This window comes from Dermacentor albipictus, chromosome 9, assembly GCF_038994185.2.
Source record: "Dermacentor albipictus isolate Rhodes 1998 colony chromosome 9, USDA_Dalb.pri_finalv2, whole genome shotgun sequence".
In the NCBI taxonomy this organism is placed as follows: Eukaryota; Metazoa; Arthropoda; class Arachnida; order Ixodida; family Ixodidae; genus Dermacentor; species Dermacentor albipictus.
In genome coordinates this window covers 31,315,225-31,335,112 of record NC_091829.1, presented here as the reverse complement: position 1 = coordinate 31,335,112, position 19,888 = coordinate 31,315,225, and the positions used below count along the sequence as shown (strand labels likewise).

At 47.3% G+C, this 19,888-nt stretch overlaps 1 protein-coding gene across 1 annotated transcript; it reads right to left on the bottom strand.

Annotated features, from left to right (window-relative positions):
* LOC135912719 (uncharacterized) lies at positions 1-14,124 on the bottom strand. Its single transcript, XM_065445239.1, has 4 exons — positions 13,961-14,124; positions 7,213-8,752; positions 2,988-3,486; positions 1-192 (listed from the first exon to the last, which is right to left on the bottom strand). Exons 2-4 carry the CDS (start codon positions 8,716-8,718, stop codon positions 164-166), a joined length of 2,034 nt encoding a protein of 677 aa, XP_065301311.1. The 5' UTR covers positions 8,719-8,752; positions 13,961-14,124; the 3' UTR covers positions 1-163.
* Between the last annotated feature and the right edge of the window lie 5,764 nt (positions 14,125-19,888).

Genomic DNA, 19,888 nt, shown 5'->3' with positions numbered 1-19,888 from the left:
ACACATTGTATGAAGCGAATTTTTATTCGAACGCAATAAAAAAAAACTGCAACATGATGCTCGTGAAGAGCGAGTGAACGGGCTGCTTCGTTTGTTCCGAAGCGCCAACACCGGTGCAGGGATGGGGATAGGTGCGTGGAACCCTACGCTCCTGCCGGCGTCATTAGCGACGGTTCCAAGGGTTCCTGGACACTGGAAGAACAGCGTCAAAAAGAAAACAGATCACCGACGATTACAATACTCCCTATGGCGAAATTTGAGCGCCGATCTACACGTGTTTTCATTTCACGACATACTGAGGCAAAGAATTTGAGAGAGAGAGAGACATGTAGCAGAGTTGGCGGCAGTCGAAAATCTTATCTGCGGTCAAGCACATCCGCTTTTAAACACGACTCGTCGAAGGTTCCAGTGTAATCGCTGGTGCCCTTCCAGAAAGTACTACACAAATCGCGTTGAGCATACAATCAGATTACAATACAATCGCAAACCATGGCAATCGAAACAAGCGCGAACGAGACCAAACCAAGCAAACAAAACAAGCGCGAGCGAGACCAGACGCGAGCAGACGATAGTACGAAACGAGCGGTCCGGTTGAGACCAGATACGAGTACGCATCGAGCGGTCGGGCGGGTCCGCACATAGAGTTTCTCACTATAACACCTAGAGGGTAATCTGGCGCCACCGTCTATGGGAGTTCCTTAAGGGGGCACCGTGCCGTCATGGGAATGACGGTATATGTGTCTGCGAAGCTCGTGTTGGCTGGTGTTGTAAGAGGCTTCGTCTAAAACGTGGATATGGCTACGCAAATAACGCGTTCTCAAAGTAAAATCTTCATAAAATGTTTCCATTCACGCATATTACATCTTTACTCACACACGATGCATGACCAAGCGAAGAAAAGCAAGAACCGATGACCAACTGTTTCAAAGCGAGCGCGAACCTTGTCTGTCTTCCAACTTTAGCGGCCCACTGATACTTCTTACGTAACATGTAGTCGTACACACAATAACAAGTTCTCATAATTAAACAAAACATGTTTTCGCGTAATAATAAAGCTAAAACAGCTTTTCACGTGCTGTTTTAGTAGAGAATGAATCCGTGTGACAGACGGAACGGTACTTGCCAAGCGCGTCTTCAAGGTGTCCTCTCTCTACGAGAACGATGCCAATCCGAAGTCACAATATACCGGCATTCCCATGCATACCACAGCGCAGCAGCGCCAGATTTCCCTCTAGGTAATGTAGTGAGAAACTATATGGGTCCACATGACACCGGTTTCCCGCTCGCACGTCACTGAAGGGGCAGTTCTCATTGGGTTCCGCCCTTTGCAGCTTGCTTCTTTCATCTCACACTCCGCGTTACATTAGACGAAATATTACACGAGAATATTTCGCTGTAGAATTGGCGGCAACATTCGGGAACATTCGGGAAATTGCGATGTGTGCCCCAATTTATTTAGCTAAAAACTAAATTTGATTACTTTTGTTAATTATGTTACCTCGTGCAAGCAATGTCCACCTGCTCGAGTAATCCAGCTCTATGAGTATAATTGTACCACCTGATGCGATTTTTAGAGATTCTGTAAGAAGAATTATCCAATCGTAAAACGCGATGATGTTTTAGCGCGATGTGTGTGCTTCTTTCCACTCGATTGTCCCGTCGTATGTGTTATTCTTCCACCCGCCGTGGTTGCTCAGTGGCTATGGTGTTGGGCTGCTGAGCACGAGGTCGCGGGATCGAATCCCGGCCACGGCGGCCGCATTTCGATGGGGGCGAAATGCGAAAACACCCGTGTGCTTAGATTTAGGTGCACGTTAAAGAACCCCAGGTGGTCAAAATTTCCGGAGTCCTCCACTACGGCGTGCCTCATAATCAGAAAGTGGTTTTGGCACGTAAAACCCCAAATATTATTATTATTATTATTATTATTATTATTATTATGTGTTATTCTATTAGAGGATCTTGCCGTATCAACTAGCGCGGATGTAGGGCTCAAAAGGAGAAAAATGGAGTTGGGCAGGCAATTTAGACTAATGACTTAGGCCAGACAACCAGTGATCAACTAGAGTCGCAGAGTGTCTGTCACAAGTAGGGAAGCGCAGTCGAGGATGTCAGAGAATTAGGTGGTGTGTGAAGTTAGGAAATTTGCAGGCATAATTTGGAATCAGCTAGCACAAGTCAGGGGGTAATTGTAGATTGCTGGGAATGGTCTTCGCCTTGCATTAGACATATTAAAGAAAACTAGGCTGATGGCGGTGATTATCAGCTCACGCATGCTAGGTGACTACTTGCCGCCACCTCGTTTCAAAAAGAACGACATTAGAAATTAATGCTAATCACGATAGGTACGTGTCACGTTCGCTGGAGAACGTTTTGCAACGCGGGGTTCGTAGACTGAGTTCGGTGAAAGAAACTCCTGGCAAACTGACTTCGATTGAGTTCGGTGAAAGAAACTCCTGGCTAACTGACTTCGATTGAGTTCGGTGAAAGAAACTCCTGGCACACTGACTTCGATTGAGTTTGGGGAAACAAACTCCTGGCAAACTGACTTCGATTGAGTTCGGTGAAAGTAACTCCTGGCAAACTGACTTCGATTGAGGTTGGGGAAAGAAACTCCTGGCAAACTGACTTAGATTGAGTTTGGGGAAAGAAACTCCTGGCAAACTGACTTCGATTGAGTTCGGTGAAAGAAACTCCTGGCAAACTGACTTTGATTGAGTTTGGTGAAAGAAACTCCTGGCAAACTGACTTTGATTGAGTTTGGTGAAAGAAACTCCTGGCAAACTGACTTTGATTGAGTTTGGTGAAAGAAACTCCTGGCAAACTGACTTTGATTGAGTTTGGTGAAAGAAACTCCTGGCAAACTGACTTCGATTGAGTTCGGTGAAAGAACTACTGGCAAGCTGACTTCGATTGAGTTCGGTGAAAGAAACTCCTGGCAAACTGACTTCGATTGAGTTTGGGGAAAGAAACGCCTGCGAACTGACTTCGATTCGTCTCGACGACCTCGACGTTGACGATCATCTCGTCGTCGTCGTACGCGTCGCCCTCCGCCTGCGCCCCGGGAAGCGCCGGCACGCCGAACTCCTGCGGCACGACCTGCGTCACGTGGTACGCCTCCCGGTGCTGGGCGCCGCCCGCGGATGCCACGCCCCCTCTGAGCGTGGCGTCCACCAGGTTCAGCTGCTGCTCGATGATGCTCGACTGCCGGTTGATGATGTTCGACTGGCGCTCGATGATGCTCGCCTGCTGCCTGATGATGTCCGCCGCCTTGGCCTGCAGGGGCTCGACGCCGCCGACGCTCTTGCTCAATCGGAGCGACACGGGCTGGGCCGCGGCTGGGCCGCGGAAGCCGTGCGAGCTTCCGTGCATCGAGCTCGGGCCGGGGGCCGCGCTGTAGATGGCGCCGTGGCTGCTGTCGGCGCGCACTTGCAGTGGGGGGCTCGCGGTCTGGAGGCGCGTGGCGCTCGACTGCCGCGTCTCGTGCTGCGTTTTATGCGAAGCATATTACTAGAGCTCAACCCAGCTCCTCAGGCGCGGCGGTGTCGCCTTCAATACCACGTGACACCGTGACGTCACGACAGAGGAGAAACGGGGCTCCAACTCGCGCCGTCGCTCGCGGCGTCGCCTTCAAGGCTGACCACGTGACACCGTGACGTCACGACAGAGGAGAAACGGGGCTCCAACTCGCGCCGTCGCTCGCGGCGTCGCGGCGGTATATAAGCAGCTGCGCTTGCCTCTTCTAGACACTCACGAGGTGAGATGCCTCCTGGAGACAGAGCTGCTCGTTGGAATGAGAAGCGAAGGTTGCGGCGTGCTACAGAGACTGTTTCTAGGTGGCTTTGCTACGGCGCAGCGACTACGCGCCCCGCATCGGACGCGGTGAGCGTCGAGCAACGCAGCGTTCGGCGCGACAACGAAATGTGCGCCTGAGCAAGCGCCGCACGCCTGAGCCGACGCCGACGACACCGGCTTTTCTGCGACACGAGCTCCTTAACGCTGTCGCGTTAAAATAAAGGCTAGTATGCTTCGCATCGTGGGCTTAACCTTAGCTAAGCCACAGCCATTTTTTTTTTGTACGTGGCGGGTGAATGCGCGGTTTGCAGCGAGCGAGGCAGTCGTTCGGCGAAAGTACGAAACGAGCGGTCCGGCTGAGACCAGACACGAGTACGCATCGAGCGGTGGGGCGGGTCCGCATGACAGCTGTTTACCGCTCGCACGTCACCGAAGGAGCCGCTCTCATTGGTCTCCGCCGTTAGGAGGCCACGTTTTTCATCACACGCTCCGCGTTATAGTGGACGAAATGTTAGGCGAGAATATTTCGCTGCAGAGTCGGCGACAACGTTCGGGAAGGTTTGGGAAATTGCGATGTGTGCCGCGAATTAATTAGTTAAGCAAATCAAGTTTATTTTTCCATAAAGATATGGAGGGAGGCCTGAACACTGCCGGGCTAAGCGAACTGAAGTGAATTAGATACTTTGCAACACTCTTGCGAGGCACGAAAGGCAAGAAAGCTGGTTAAACAGCTTTAATTAAGCCCAGCCACCTCCTTCGCACGGAAACGCAACGGATGCATGTAACTGAAAGGCAAGAGTGCACACCAACGCTGTCTACCGCGCATGCTCAAGGAAAGGCAACGCCAAGCGGTCCATCTTGCTCAACTTACTGCCACTCTAAACATAACGGATGTTTCGTGAAGTTGGAAGAGTTGCACAGTCAGTAAAGAGGATAGGTGTGTTGAAAACAGATTGATCGATCGATAGATCGATTCATTGATTGATTGATTGATTGATTGATTGATTGATTGATTGATTGATTGATTGATTGATTGATTGATTGATTGATTGATTGCCCCACATCATTTCATTCTAAGTCTATGAATCATGCCATAATGCGAGATTCCATGTCAAATTTGACTACCTCTATATGCTGCGGAACTCGCAATATTTGCTGACACAGTTAAGGGACGCAAGGAAAAATTGGAGGACGCTTAAGCTTCGCCTTCAAGAGTGGGACGCGACAGCGTTCCCGTCGACCCGCCAAGGGGTATAAGACAATGCGCTACGGCACAGCAATCACTTACGATGCGCCCCGCATCGGACTTAGCGCCCACCTATCACGCGGTGAGCGTCGAGCAACGCAGCGTTTGGCGCGGCAACGAAACGTGCGCCTGAGCGAACGAAACGAACCAAAGAACTCGGTGTCTCGGAGGGGAAACGATCTACGCCAGCCAAACGTCGTGATCGGCACGGGCAGAGAGATAGATAGTAATCTAAACCGGAAGCACGGCGAAGCGTCGTCAGGGGAGAGGGAGTCCCGCGACGCGCCTGGCAGCGGTCCCAATGCGCGCGCGGCGCGCCTCCTGTCGGGGCAGCGCCGTACATTGAGAGGAGGGGGTCTTCTGTGTTTGCCGCAAGATGGCTCTGCGTGTGCGGAAAGCGCAGAAGTAATGCAGCGGAAACGCACTTCGCAACTCGTGTAATTGTGACTTCTGTACGTTACATGTTCATAATTACCGATATACACCGCAGTATAACTTTCCACGGCTCGTTTCGAAGGCAACACCGCATTCACTAGAGGCGCGTTTGCACCGCTTGGAAGCATCGAACTCGTGGCTGAGTGGTAGCGTCTCCGTCTCACACTCCGGAGACCTGGGTTCGATTCCCACCGGGCCAATCTTGGAAGTTGCTTTTTATTTATGAAGCGCCTGCCGTGATTTATCGCTCACGGTCAACGCCGCCGACGCCGACACCCGACGCCGACGACATCGGCTTTTCTGCGACACGAGCTCCTTAACGCTATCGCGTTAAAAAGAAGACCGTACCGCGCAAGCAGCACCGCAGCTGTCTCCTGTTTTTGTTGATCCTTTTCCTAATCTTATTGTGCTCACAAAAAAACTGGCTTTGTTTCGCGTCTGTAGTTGGAAGCATTGCGTGCATGCTGGTCCTTTTCGTTATTAAATACAGATATTTGCTCTCGAATCATCAAAAGTGAACTTACTTGAATAAAATAATTTGCATTAGGAAACGCAACACGTTCATGCAACTCTTGGGGGCAGACGCTCTATTTAGGCTTTCAACATTCCTACAGAAACTGGCAAAAATAACAGTACGCCTTTGAACCGGAATGTTAAGTTTATAAGTCTAATGCCGCAATCAAAACAGACATTATTTTGTAAAACCCTTCTAGTATGACGCTTTAGAGAGAGCAAAACTGATACACCGTATATCGCGACGAAATACATCAATAATTTTTTTTAATTTTTTTTAATCACGTAAAAAAGTTCATACCTTCGCTTAAGTTCTCAAAAAAACACGCTTTTCAATTTATTTGCTCAAATAGATGAACGTTTGTTTTTATTACGAACCTTATGACATGTTCTAAAAGGCGATGGAATCGGCTACTTCGTGGCTGTTCAGACTTTCTTCTTGTGCTGTGCATGAAAAGACGGAGACAGGAAAAGAATGAGAAACGAATGTTGTGAATTTGCGCACCATTAGTTTGTTCCTGTTTTACTGTCCCTGTCTTTTCGTACATAGCGCAAGAAGAAACTTATGGCTTGGTCTTTTCATTCTTTTAATTGTGTCAATGTTAAGCATTTTTAATAATATTTGGCGTTCTAAACAATATGACTGCCCTGCACAGTCACTTCGAACTTTATATTTTATTTTATATGCGGCAAATTTAATTCAGCTCGGTCCCCTGGTTGCCTAATGCAAGTATTTCTATTTTGTATAAATGCCTATTTCAATAAGATAAATCACAGCTTAAGAGCTCGAACTAATGTTTCTTCTTCATAAAAGTCTCACACTCTGACGCCAGTTTTTTTGAAGCTTCGATTAGTGTCTGTGCGAACGCTGACAACCTCAACTCAGTACTGGGGACACCGTGACGTATACGTGCATCTATTTTTCAGAAAGTAGGTCATTTCTGCGTATAGGGCCAGGCCATCACTGCCAAAAAAAGCAGCAACACAACGAGCGTACTTCTGAATCGTCGAATTGAATCGAATTGAATTCTGGGTGATTTGCCGTGCCGAAACCACGATTTGATTACGCGGCTTCTGTATGGTGAAGGCATGGCTCGGGGCCTGTTACCCTGACGCCGCCTGATTTCTCGCTTCTTGCGCTTCCTCGTGCGCGTATCCCGGCGAGTCGCTTGGTTCCGCGATCGCAACTAACAGAGGTGCAGAAGGACGGAAGCTTATCTTACTCGAACAATGGCCTGGCTGACGCCGGGCGCACCGTAGAACTGGCTACTGCGTACGACGAGGGGCCCGCTGGAAGCGTGGTACGGCGGTGTCGCCGGCGACTCCGGGCTACTCGGTCGACCGTGCGTCACTTCGTAAATTACGCGCTCCGTGGTCACCGCGTCGTCCGGCAGCGGCACCGCCAGACCCTGCTGCATTTCCCTGAGCTTGTGCGCGATCATCGCATTCCTCGCCGCGTCCATCGCGTTCCTCGCCGCCTCCAGGCGAGCAGCTGCTCTGAGTTCCCTGGGCGAAGTGTACTGAGTCGTGTGCGGCACGCCCGCCACGTCGCGGCAGAAGTCGCTCTGCTGCTGCGGAGGCGCCTGCCACACGGACACGGTGAGGTCGCCGTAGTCAGCGCGTTGCTCGCCTCCGGGATCGGCGCCGGAGAAGAACTGCTGGTTGGACGTCCAGCGGCTGCCGGCTTGCACGTGTCCCGCGTCGGAGCCGTAGCCGGCGTACGAGACGGTCGTCCTCTGGGCGGCGAGGGCTTCGGAGACCGGCTGCTGCGCCGCGTCGTAGTGGCACTGGTTCCAGGCCTGTCCCCCCTGCGACGACGGGTCGACGTGGCTTGCCGAGTGTCGACGGCCGAACATCTGGATCTCGATGTAGTTCCGGCTCCCGTCGTCGTAGTCCGTCTCGTCGTCGTAGTGGTGCTCGGCGTACACCGGACCCCGGGCCGTCAGCGTTCGAACCACGGTCATCGAGGCAGCCTGCTCGTCTGCCTTGGGGGCCTTGACGGACGGTTTCTTCTTGAGGTCTAACGCCACCTCGGATACTTCGCTCTTGATGTCGGAGCGCACGGACGACTTGTCGCTCGTCTCGGTCTTCGATGTCTCCGTCAGGGTCTTCTCCACGGACGCGGCGCTCTTGATGGAAGACTTCTCAGCCTTCTCGGCGCCTTCGGGCTTGCCCGCTTTCTCCTTCGAAGCCGACGGAATTGCGCCGCTACTCTTCTTACTGGCCTCCTCCGCGGCTTTGAATATCGCGGCAAACTTGGCCTTGTCATCCTTGGCTCCTTCCGCCGGCTTCTCGCCTCCCTTCTCTGATGGCTTGTCCTTCTCGGGTCCCAGCTTGTGTTCCTTTTCCCATTTCTCTGGGGGACTCTTGATCGACTCTTTGCTGGGTCCCAGCTTGGGTTCCTTTTCCCATTTCTGCGGGGGACTCTTGATCGACTCTTTGCTGGGTCCCAGCTTGGGTTCCTTTTCCCATTTCTGCGGGGGACTCTTGATCGACTCTTTGTTGCTGGGGTGTTTTTCTTTCTTGTCCTTGTTGCCACCCACTTCGGCGCCGCTCGCTTTGACGCTTCCGCCTTTGCTTCCTCCTTTGTCCTTGCCACCCTTGTCTTTGGCGTCCTTTCCTCCCTTGTCTTTGCCTCCTTTCTTGCCATCCTTTTTACCTTTGCTGGCCTTCTTGTCGTCTTTCTTGCCCTTGGCCTTTTTGTCGTCGTCTTCCTCTTCCTCCGGCATGCTGTATACTTCGCCGCTCTTCCTCTAGGAGGCGCTGTTAAGGAGGAGGGAAAGATTGGATCGGTTGCAATCATAGGTAATGGTTCAAGGTAGATGGAGAAGTTTTGAGGGGAGAGAAAAGAAGATTAAGCAAAAATGCTAGAATGAACATCACTTATAGCGTACCTGATTAACTCGAGCAGGCTAGGTGACTGTTTGTCACCGCCCGTTTCAAAGGGAATGCCAATAAATGATCATCTATCATAGAAACTGGAGAAAAAAGATGGGAGGAAAGAGTTTGCCAACTACGGTGGTCCTTGCGCAGCATGTGGAGATATCGCGGGTGTCGGCATGTCGCAATATCCAGTGGTCAATAAGGGGATATTAAGCATGTCCGAAGCAATGGAATTTAGGGATAAAAAGGCTTAGTTAATCTGAGGTGGAGAATAGAAGACGACAACTGCAGTATTAGTGGCGCAAAGTTGGGGACAATAGATTTTGGGGAAATAAAATTATTTCGTGACCAATTATTTTTTTAACCACAAACGTGGGTAACTAAGGCCAGTAATAGGCGCAGATAAAGGAAAAAAATTGACAGGCTTGGTGGCATCCGCCATTACCCCGTTTCAAGAGAGATGCTCGCAGTGCCCATTCATAAGAAATCAGCTTCTCAAGCGCAGGTCTGCACATAGGTCGCTACTAAACGAACCATGCCTGCGCTCAGTATCACTCATCCTTATCCTCATCATCCTCATCCAGCAATTTACAATAGGTAGCGAGGCACTGGAAGTGGTAATGGAATACATCTACTTAGGGCAGGTAGTGACGGCGGATCCGGATCATGAGATGGAAATAATCAGAAGGATAAGAATGGGCTGGGGTGCGTTTGGCAGGCATTCTCAGATCATGAACAGCAGGTTGCCATTATACCTCAAGAGAAAAGTGTATAATAGCTGCGTCTTACCAGTACTCACCTACGGGGCAGAAACCTGGAGGCTTACGAAAATGGTTCTACTCAAATTGAGGACGACGCAACGAGTTATGGAAAGAAGAATGATAGGTGTAACGTTAAGGGATAAGAAAAGAGCAGATTGGGTGAGGGAACAAACGCGAGTTAATGACATCTTAGTTGAAATCAAGAAAAAGAAATGGGCATGGGCAGGAGATGTGATGAGGAGGGAAGACAACCGATGGTCATTAAGGGTTACGGACTGGATTCCAAGGGAAGGGAAGCGTAGCAGGGGGCGGCAGAAAGTTAGGTGGGCGGATGAGATTAAGAAGTTTGCAGGGACGGCATGGCCACAATTAGTACATGACCGGGGTTTTTGGAGAAGTATGGCAGAGGCCTTTGCCCTGCAGTGGGCGTAACCAGGCTGATGATGATGATGATATGTGTCCCATGAACATGAAACCGCAATTTATTGGTTTCGTAACCCTGGGTCGTGAATAGTGAATGTCTTTCAGCTCTAACTCACTTCTGAAAGTTCGCAATTTGAAAACTGTATTTCACTGGTCGCTCCGTGCATTCAACAAAAGGATGCGCGCTGCCAGCAGAAACGAGATGACTTTCTGGGCACAACGTACTATCATTATCATCATCAGACTATATTTATGTACACTGCAGGACGAAGGCCTCTCCCAGCGATCTCCAGTTACCTCCGCCTAGCGCTATCTGATTCCAACTTGCGCCTGCAAATTTCCCGATTTCATCGCCGCAACTAATTTTCTGCCGTCCTTGTCTCTGCTTCCCTTCCCTTGGCAACCATCCCGTAACGTTGATGTTCCATGGATTATCTGCCCTGCGCATTACACGGCCTGTCCAGCTCCTTTATTTTTTCTCCTAATGTCCACTGGAATATCGGATATCGCTGTTTGCTCCCTGATCCACGCCGCTCTCTTCCCGTCTCTTAACACTACGCCTAACATTTTTCATACCATGGCGTATTGCGCGGTCCTTAACTTGTTCTCGAGATGCTTCGTTACCCTCCAAGTTCCTGCCCCATATGTTAGCACAGATAGAATGAAATTATTGTAAAATTTTCTTTTCAACAAGAGTGATAAGCTCCCAGTCAGGATTTGATAATACCTTCCGTATGCACTCCAACCCATTTTTATTCTTCTGCAAATTTCTTTCTCGTGATCAGGGTCTCCTGCGAGTAAATGACATAGATAAATGTACTCCGGTGCACGTATTCTGGAGGCTGGCTGGGGATCATGAGTTTTTGTTCCTTTGCCAGGCTATTGAACATGATCTTTGTCTTCTGTATATTATACTTCAACACTACTCTTACACTTGAGCACGAGGTCGCGGGATCGAATCCCGGCCACGGCGGCCGCATTTCAATGGGGGCGAAATGCGAAAACACCCGTGTACTTAGATTTAGGTACACGTTAAAGAACCCCAGGTGGTCGAAATTTCCGGAGTCCTCCACTACGGCGTGCCTCATAATCAGAAAGTGATTTTGGCACGTAAAACCCCACAATTTTTACTCTTACACTTTCTAGGTTAAGCTCTTCAATCATGTGTTGTAATTTATCCCCAGTGTTGCTGAACAGGACAACGTCACCTGCAAACCGAAGGCTGCTGAGATATTCGCCGTTGATTGCACTCCTTAGCCTTCCCCCGTCTAATAGCTTGAATACTTCTAAGCATGCAGTGAATAGCATAAGGTATGAGTTATACTGGGTCTTTTTGATGTCACCTACAATGCTCATACACAGACTTTGTTCATTAAAGCAGATATAATGCCTGTCTGGAAATTATACAGCTATAGACCGATTGTTGCCTTTAGGTGCAAATTAAAAGAAAATCGAAATTTCTATCGCAGCCTAGCCAAGCTGGAAATAAAGCTCACATCCTATACTATACGTCAGTCTGAATACTGGAAGTTGGTCACTCCCCGTGCTGACTATTTTATGGGTACACTGTCGTATATTTTGCCTAAACTTCTTAGTAATCTGAATAAATGTGGAATTGACTTAGGTCGTACTACAGTTCGCGAACTGCGCCATGTGGTATTTTATGCCTTTGAACAATTTTAATATTGATTTCCTTGTAATGCATTAAATCGAATCAATTTTGCGTTTGTCTTTTGTTAGATTTCTGTATGTATCATGTATGCTCCTGTACTGCCTTGTAGAGGGGACTGTGGGCCCTAGTCAAGCTGTTCAGCAGCTTTTGCCCACAGTCCCTCCATCGTTTTGATGAAAATAAAGCTTATTATTATTATTATTATTATTATTATTATTATTATTATTATTATTATTATTATTATTATTATTATTATTATGCAGAGTGTTGGAAAATCGCCGGTGGCAGATAGCGCACAGTAAATCCATATCCATAAATACTAATTAAAATTTCTGATTAACTTTAAAATTAATGATCTTATGGCACATATTCATAGTTAAGAGCTACAGCCGATGAGCCTGCGAGGCATATCCCCCTGGAACGGATTCCATGGATCGCACATGCTTTGACATATGCGCCGTGGTACGACCGCTAATTATTCACTAATGTTCCAGTTACTTCTCCAACAAGACCGCCATTTCATGCATTGAAAGCAAGAAGTAACTGGAACGCCCCCTGTATTTCGTCACACAATCTGCGAACGAACATATCGAAGCTGGTGTCGTTCTTAAAATGTCTTCTATGTGGATACGCCTTGCGAAACGCACCGGCTGCAGTTCGCAAATTGCAATACGCGTCGTGAAGTAATTAATGCGAATGTTAATTAGTAAATTTTTTGGTCATTATTACATTGTGAATTTAGATTTCTCGTGCACGTCCACCTCCTTGAACAATTCAGCTCAATTGCTAGAATTACGCTATCTGCCACAGAATTAATTAATTCAATCTGGGTTTTTACGTGCCACAATTTGATTATGAGGCACGCCGCAATGGGGGACTTCGGATTAATTTTGACCATGTGGGGACCACCTAAGGACCAACGCAGGACACACCGCAGGGCCACCTTCGACGGGTCATCTGGCAGACACGATTTGAAAAAAAAAAATGATGTATGGTTTGCAAACACCCGGTTTGTGAATTGTTCAAAACGAAAGCTGTAATTTTTGTGAATCGTACGATTTTCTTTTTTTCTAAAGACGCCCGGTATTGACAGGTCCAGCGAACTTGTCTAAAATATTGCCAGTTGCGGCACGATTGTCCCTGTAGTCAACTCAAATGGAGAAACCAGGCGTAACACTCAAAACACTGCCGACTACCGGGACCCTGTGTTAAGAGGAAGCTTTAGCTCGTGGCAAACTCCGATTGTCGCATTCTAACGTCTGTAAATGACAAAAAAGAAAATGATGTCCCTCGTGAGAAAACCACTTGACGGATTTAAACAAAATTTGTCGAATTTTAGCGAAATTGTTAAATTCTAGCAACTGCGGGAAGCATATTCTTGACTTAGGACCTCAAATGCTTTACGAAAATTGACGAAATTTGGCAACTCCAAAAAAAAAGAATAATAAAAAGCACGAAGTTTACAAATCCAACAACTCTGCAACGAAAATTGACATCGCGGTTCTGTAAACTGCATCTACTAGCGCATCTAATGCGGATAAACTTAACCTATAAATTTACGACTCACGAGAAATTATTACAATGTTTACCAATGTTTTATAAACACCCTACCATAAAATTAGTGGTTTATATTTCGCAGAGCTGTACAATACGTCACTTTTGTCAGCTTCGGATATATTATCAGGTGCACTTTAAAAAATTGCGACGATATTTTTGTAATGGTGAGTTGGAGCTGTAAGTTGTAGACTCGACACCTGAGTCGGTTAAAGCTGTATTTCTTTAAGACTTTACACATAGACAAATTCTGGCATGGCAGCTTCTTTGTCACAACGGGCCCCAAAAGTGGCGGCACGTACCACGTGACAACGAACGCCTACTGCACCGCGGGCACCGCTTTCCAGAGCTCCTAAGCTGGTGGCAAAAAAAATGCTGAATTAATTACGCACAAAGTACACCCCGTCTTCGCCTGCGACAAACTGGGCCTTGCACGTCGAAGTTCTGATCAAGCCCGTCGATTTGCCGCTACGCCTGAACCGCAGAATAACTGAGCGATTTCGCTGTTTCTATTCGAAATTTTACGTTGTTTTCTCTCCTGCCTGCGGTCGATGTTCCACTAGCCCTCACATCTCTTGATTTGGCTGGTTGTCTCAAATGTAATGAGCTTATAGTCAGGCGAGCGCCGTGTAGTCGCCATGCAACAGTTCATCGTATGCAAACGACGGATAGACTGACCCGATTTGTGAAGCGAGTCCCGTGCTGGTCTCCCCTGGCCCGGACCGTGGGTCCACCGTTAGGTCATGACGCGTCGCGTCGTTGATACGCCGGAGGTGAATTTTTCTCTCGCACTTGGAGGCACGGTGATTGACCCCTTCCTTCCGCCTGAGCTTAGCGCGAGACGCTTCTTCTTCTCTCGTCTATGCTTATTCCAACACTTAATTTTTACTTGCACAGGTGTGGTCTGGCGGTATCCCCTCTATGCTACCTCTGCAATGAACCGGAATCTATAGATCACTTTTTATGATCCTGTCGGCGATTTTCTGCTCATCGAAAACTATGTCTAGAAATCCCACTTCAAAATTTAGGATTGCCTTTAAACAGCACTGCCATTCTCTCCCTTGGAGCAACAGTATTGGGCTACAGCCACAGGAACGTTTGCCTAGTCATTTATAACTTTCTATGTGGGACAAAAAGAATGCCTTGTTAATAGTTGTTAGTTTCCACAATTTATTTACTTCTACTTCAGTCTAGGAAATTCAAAAAGTAAAAGCACAAATGCACAGTTTAAATCCTTCTAGCATAGAGTTTCTCACTACATTACCTAGAGGGAACTCTGGCGCTGCTGCGCTGTGGTATGCATGGGAATGCCGGTATATTGTGGATTCGGATTGGCATCGTGCTCGTAGAGACAGGACACCTTGAAGACGCGCTTGGCAAGCACCGTTCCGTCTGTCACAATGATTTATTTTCTACTAGAACAGCACGTGAAAAGTTGTTTTAGCTTTATTATTACGCGAAAACATGTTTTGTTTAATTATGAGAACTTGTTATTGTGTGTATGAGTACATATTACGTAAAAAGTATCAGCGGGCCGCTAAAGTTGGAGGACAGACGACAAGGTTCGCGCTCGCTTTGAAACAGTTGGTCGTCTGTTCTGGCTTTTCTTCACTTGGTCATGCATCGTGGGTGAGTAAAGATGTAATATGCGTGAATGGAAACATATTATGAAGATTTTACTTTGAGAACGCGTTATTCGCGTAGCCATATCCACGTTTTAGACGAAGCCTTTTACAACACCAGCCAACACGAGCCTTGCAGACACATATCCCGTCATTCCCATGACGGCACGGTGCCCCCTTAAGAAACTCCCATAGACGGTGGCGCCAGATTACCCTCTAGGTGTTATAGTGAGAAACTCTATGCCTTCTAGTATTATTATTCAAAAATTTAGCTTACTCAAGTTTGAGTTTATGTTTTATTATTATTATTATTATTATTATTATTATTATTATTATTATTATTATTATTATTATTATTATTATTATTATTATTATTATTATTATTATTATTATTATTATTATTATTATTATTATTATTATTCTCTCTCTTTGTTTAAGTATTCCTATCAACGCAAGGCTTGCAATTGTATTCATTGATCACTAGCCTTACTCATGTATTCACAATTTATTTTTAATCTAGGATTATATATTTATTTTACTTTTTTGTGTTAGTTATTTATTAACCAAATTCTTTTATTTATTCAATCATATTACCACCCGATTTGTGGCCTATCCCCCATAGTGGGTTTGTGCCATTGATTGAGGCTTCATCATCATCATCATCATCATCATCATCATCATCATCATCATCATCATCATATGTACCCGCGATGGGTAGTTGGCCAGTAAAATGATGCTAACGTAAAAAGTACTTTTTGTGCCGCTATTAGAGTTACAATTTGTGGCGTAATTCCCTAGCCTCCCCCCCCCCCCCCAGCTCCCTCAAGAAACAATATAATAACGCCACGGTAAGACGCTACATTCTTTAAAAACTTGGTCAGTATTCGCAAAACTTCTCTTACCCAAGTACCACCTGCGATTACCCGTTGCGAGGGCAGGTTTTCACACCGCAAGAAAGTTCTTACGCTAAAACTGTTCATAGGGGCTTTTTTTCCAGCTAATCTTAAAACTGGACACATTAACGAAGGCGGCTGGCCCTCTGGGCAAGCAGCACTTACGTGCCAAGGCCCGTATTCACACTATGGTCTTACGCAGGGATTGTTCGTTAGGGTAAATTCCAGCCAATCCTGATTCTGGACAGCCAGTGGCAAAGTTCACTTGCGAACGAGAAGCTTTGTGAAAGCGGGCCTTGGAGCCCTACAACGTAAAACTACAACGGTTTCCCACCCAAGAACGTTCTGTAGATACTACTGTTCCTTAGATATCTTTCCAGCTAATCGCAAAATTGGCCATATCAGCGAATACGGCCGCTCATTGGGCAAACAGTACTTACGTACAAGGCCCTCCCCCCCCCCCCTTCACGAAACGGTCTTGCGCTGAAACCATTAGTTAGAGCGAATTCCAGCCAATCCGGATGCTGGGCAGCCAATGCCAAAGTTCACTCTCAAACGTAAAGTTCTGTGAATGCGAGTCCTGGGGCCCTACAGCGCTGAACTATTTCAATCAGTTTTTATTATATTCTCCTGACGTCAAACTTACGTATAACCGCCGATGCAAGCATCGGGTGGTGACTCGAAGCGTCGTTTTAATCGCCCTATCAAACGTTATCCTCGTTTCTAGGAGGTCCCCTTTGTTTGCTTTCAAAGCGAATAAGCTCGACTACCCTGTTGGGTAGTCCTAATTCCTATCTAATTCCTATCTAATTTCCTATCTAATTTCCTATCTAAATGGCTGACAAGAGGCGAGGAGCGCGCAGAAGTGGAAAGGGTATCGGTGGGGCCGACATAGCGCAGATAAAATATAGATAACCGGAGGAGGAGGGCTGGTGTCGGCGTCTGTGATTGGCCCCTTTCCCAATGCTTAGCTTGCGGTGGCTGGTCTAAAATTGCGTCGGCGGGCAACGGAAGATTACGCATACCGCCTAAACTGATCCTCAGCGAAGGAGAGCTGTCAGAGGGATGTCGTGAACGTGCCGAAAAGACTCGACCACGTCATACTGCCACTGCTTTCATTATAGGATAGGAAAAAGTAAAGCAATGAAGGGGGCTAGTTGGTGAACGTTCATGGTTATATTGCGCTCAGTTTTACAAACACGATATTAAGGAAGGACAGGACGTGGACGGACGCAGCGCAATCTACCAACTGTTTAATACTGTTAAAGAACGTGCTTATATATAAGGAGATATAGTGCAGGGGGGGGGGGGGGGAGGTTCTTGTGTTTCAAGTGTTTTTTCGTTTGTTTGGTCTAATCATTCATAGTCAGTGTGTACACGTCATATTAGATGGGGAGTTGTGGAGGTTTTTTCGTAACTTCGCGCGAATGACAGGCGAAGTTGGGTTGACCTAAATAATGCTGCACCAATCGGGAAGGGCTGACTGCAGAAGTTAAATACAAACAGTTTAGAATAGTTTTACGTTATCGCGCCCCATGGTGTCCACAACAAAGGAAATCCCAGTTAAGCAAACGTGTTTGAAGGGCTTACTTGGTGGCGGCGCGCCGTATGAGACCAGAGCAATACCTGCGATAATAATTAACACACATTGAAGAAAAGGAGCCTCCACAAGCAGTGATGGCATGTATGCTGCGAAAGACTTGGCATTTGAGAAAAAGGAAGGTTCGATTGTTTTGAGACAATTATAGAAAAAAAGAGAATAGATTGGAAGACCACATGGAAGCCGTCTGTAAATAATAGTTCAGAGACTTGCTCACTGACACATGCAGTCTTGTACCCGTCTTACACGCAAAACCTGTCCATAGCAGGAAACTGACAAAGCAAGTATGCTCGGGGACAGCTTCGTCGACCGATCCCAGTACAAAAACGAAAACCAAAGAGACAAAGAGCCAAAGAGCACTGGTGTGTGTGTGTGTGTGTGTGTGTGTGTGTGTGTGTGTGTGTGTGTGTGTGTGTGTGTGTGTGTGTGTGTGTGTGTGTGTGTGTGTGTGTGTGTGTGTGTGTGTGTGTGTGTGTGTGTGTGTGTGTGTGTTCGACTGAGCCCCAGCATCTATTCTTTTTTTTTTGTCCTTCATTATTACCGCTCCAAAGAAGCGCCAGTAGCACGCAATACGTGGATTGATATCGGGCTCGTTGCGTGCACAGGTGAAGCAGACCTTCCGCGCGACAGTCAATTAAGCACCGCCTCCGCCTGCAAACCGATGCGCCCGCACGAGATAAATGAGATTAAGAAACATAATGAGTTCTCGCTCGGCTTCGTCTATCAAACCACTCGGCGCTGTTCGTGAGTGTTGCATGCAGACGTTCAAGTTAGTCGTGCGGGCTCACCGAATGTAATGAAGTATGGCAACAGTGACATTGCGGCCCACTCGCAAACAACAAACTTTTTTTTCTCTTGAGTAGAAAGAAGGAGAGAGAGAGAGAGAGAGTTGCAGAGCGCGGAATGGGCCTTATCCGGACAGTGGACTGCAAACAGTCCGAGTGCGACATCTGGCAGGAAATATTATTTCGGCGAAATCAGCTGAGCCCTTGTCGAAGTTTTCCAGAGAGGTGTCAAGCGATCTTTTCGTGTTTACTGAAACGTAGCGCAGTGCTCCAAGTGTTGGTAAAACACAAGAATAGAAAAGAAAGTGCGTGAATTGGTTTAAACTTTATCTTTAATAGGACCTGGATAAGGTCAAATGTTTTTTTCGTTCTCACGCTTCGTCAGTGGCCTCTAGCGGCACTCCTACGTCATCACTGGGTTTATCCGGTCGTACTCGTGATGGTGGATTATGATTATGATTATGATGATGATTGTGATAATGCTGCTGATGATGATGAATAATGAATCTACCACAGTGGGAGATTCGCCAAGGAGCGTGCGATAGCACAATGAGAGGAGAGGGGGAATAACAGTAATAACGAATAGAATAAATCGAAAGAAATTCCTTAATTGCGCAATACCAGCCTCCGAACGACGTTGTGACTTTGTGCCTAGTCCTTGCGTAAGCATACACAACTACAGGGTGGGAAAGCCTTCGGTAACAAATTACAATGAATTATTGTCGCAAAAGGAAATACCAGCAGTCCGCTTTTGTTCGCAGTTCCGCAATGCCAAAGGTTTTTGATGCGCAGAGATTGATACCTACCTTGGCATTCGGGTTTAAGCGCTGTTAATATACCGCGCAAAGCTCATAGTAGCGTTTTTTGACACGCTATAGATTTCACAGCGAAGCTATCTATGGCCAGGAACCCGGGATTTCTTCTTCGCGTAACGTCGACATAAAACAATGGTGGGCCGATCCGAGTGGCAGTGCACAGCTGCAGAGCAATGGTTCATACCCCCGTAAGCAAGCAAACATGCTATAGCTCGTACCCCTATAAGGCAGAGGCTACAAGCACTCAGCAATGTGAACAGTGCATACATTCTTCGGAATCATGCATACAGCATACAGAACAGTATACGCTTCAAAAAAGAACAAGCTCAAGGCGAGCACCCGAACCACGTAATTGATAACGGACACTCTAAGGTCAAATAATTGTGCGTATATTGTACCAGTAGAAGGCTCGATTAAAGATGATAAGACTCTCCTGATAACAATTCGAAGCAAGCAGCGCTCCCCGCATACGTTTCCCCGTAAAGATAATTGTCGCGCAAGCTGCCACGGCGATGACAGGTTGCGACGTGGGGAGTGACGTCCCTATAGCCTTTCCTATATAAGATAACCAGCTTAGCAACTGATTTCAATGTTTTTGCAGCACCGCTATGGGCGCCGGCGTGATGCCATTAGTTACTTCCATTAGTACAATCACTCTAAAATAGGATCGCTACCATTACTCTAACGCGCTGCAGCTCCGGGCCCACATTTTCAGGAGGCCATCCTGGAGTGGGGCTGAGAGGATAAAGGAGGCCTACTTCAAGTAGTTCCTCCCCCCACCCTCTATTTCATTGCCCCCTTCCCTTTAAAGAGGGATAAATAAAGTTTTTCATCATCATCATCGCTGGACATCCTCTTTCTCAAGGCCGGGATGGCGAGTGAGTGAGTGAC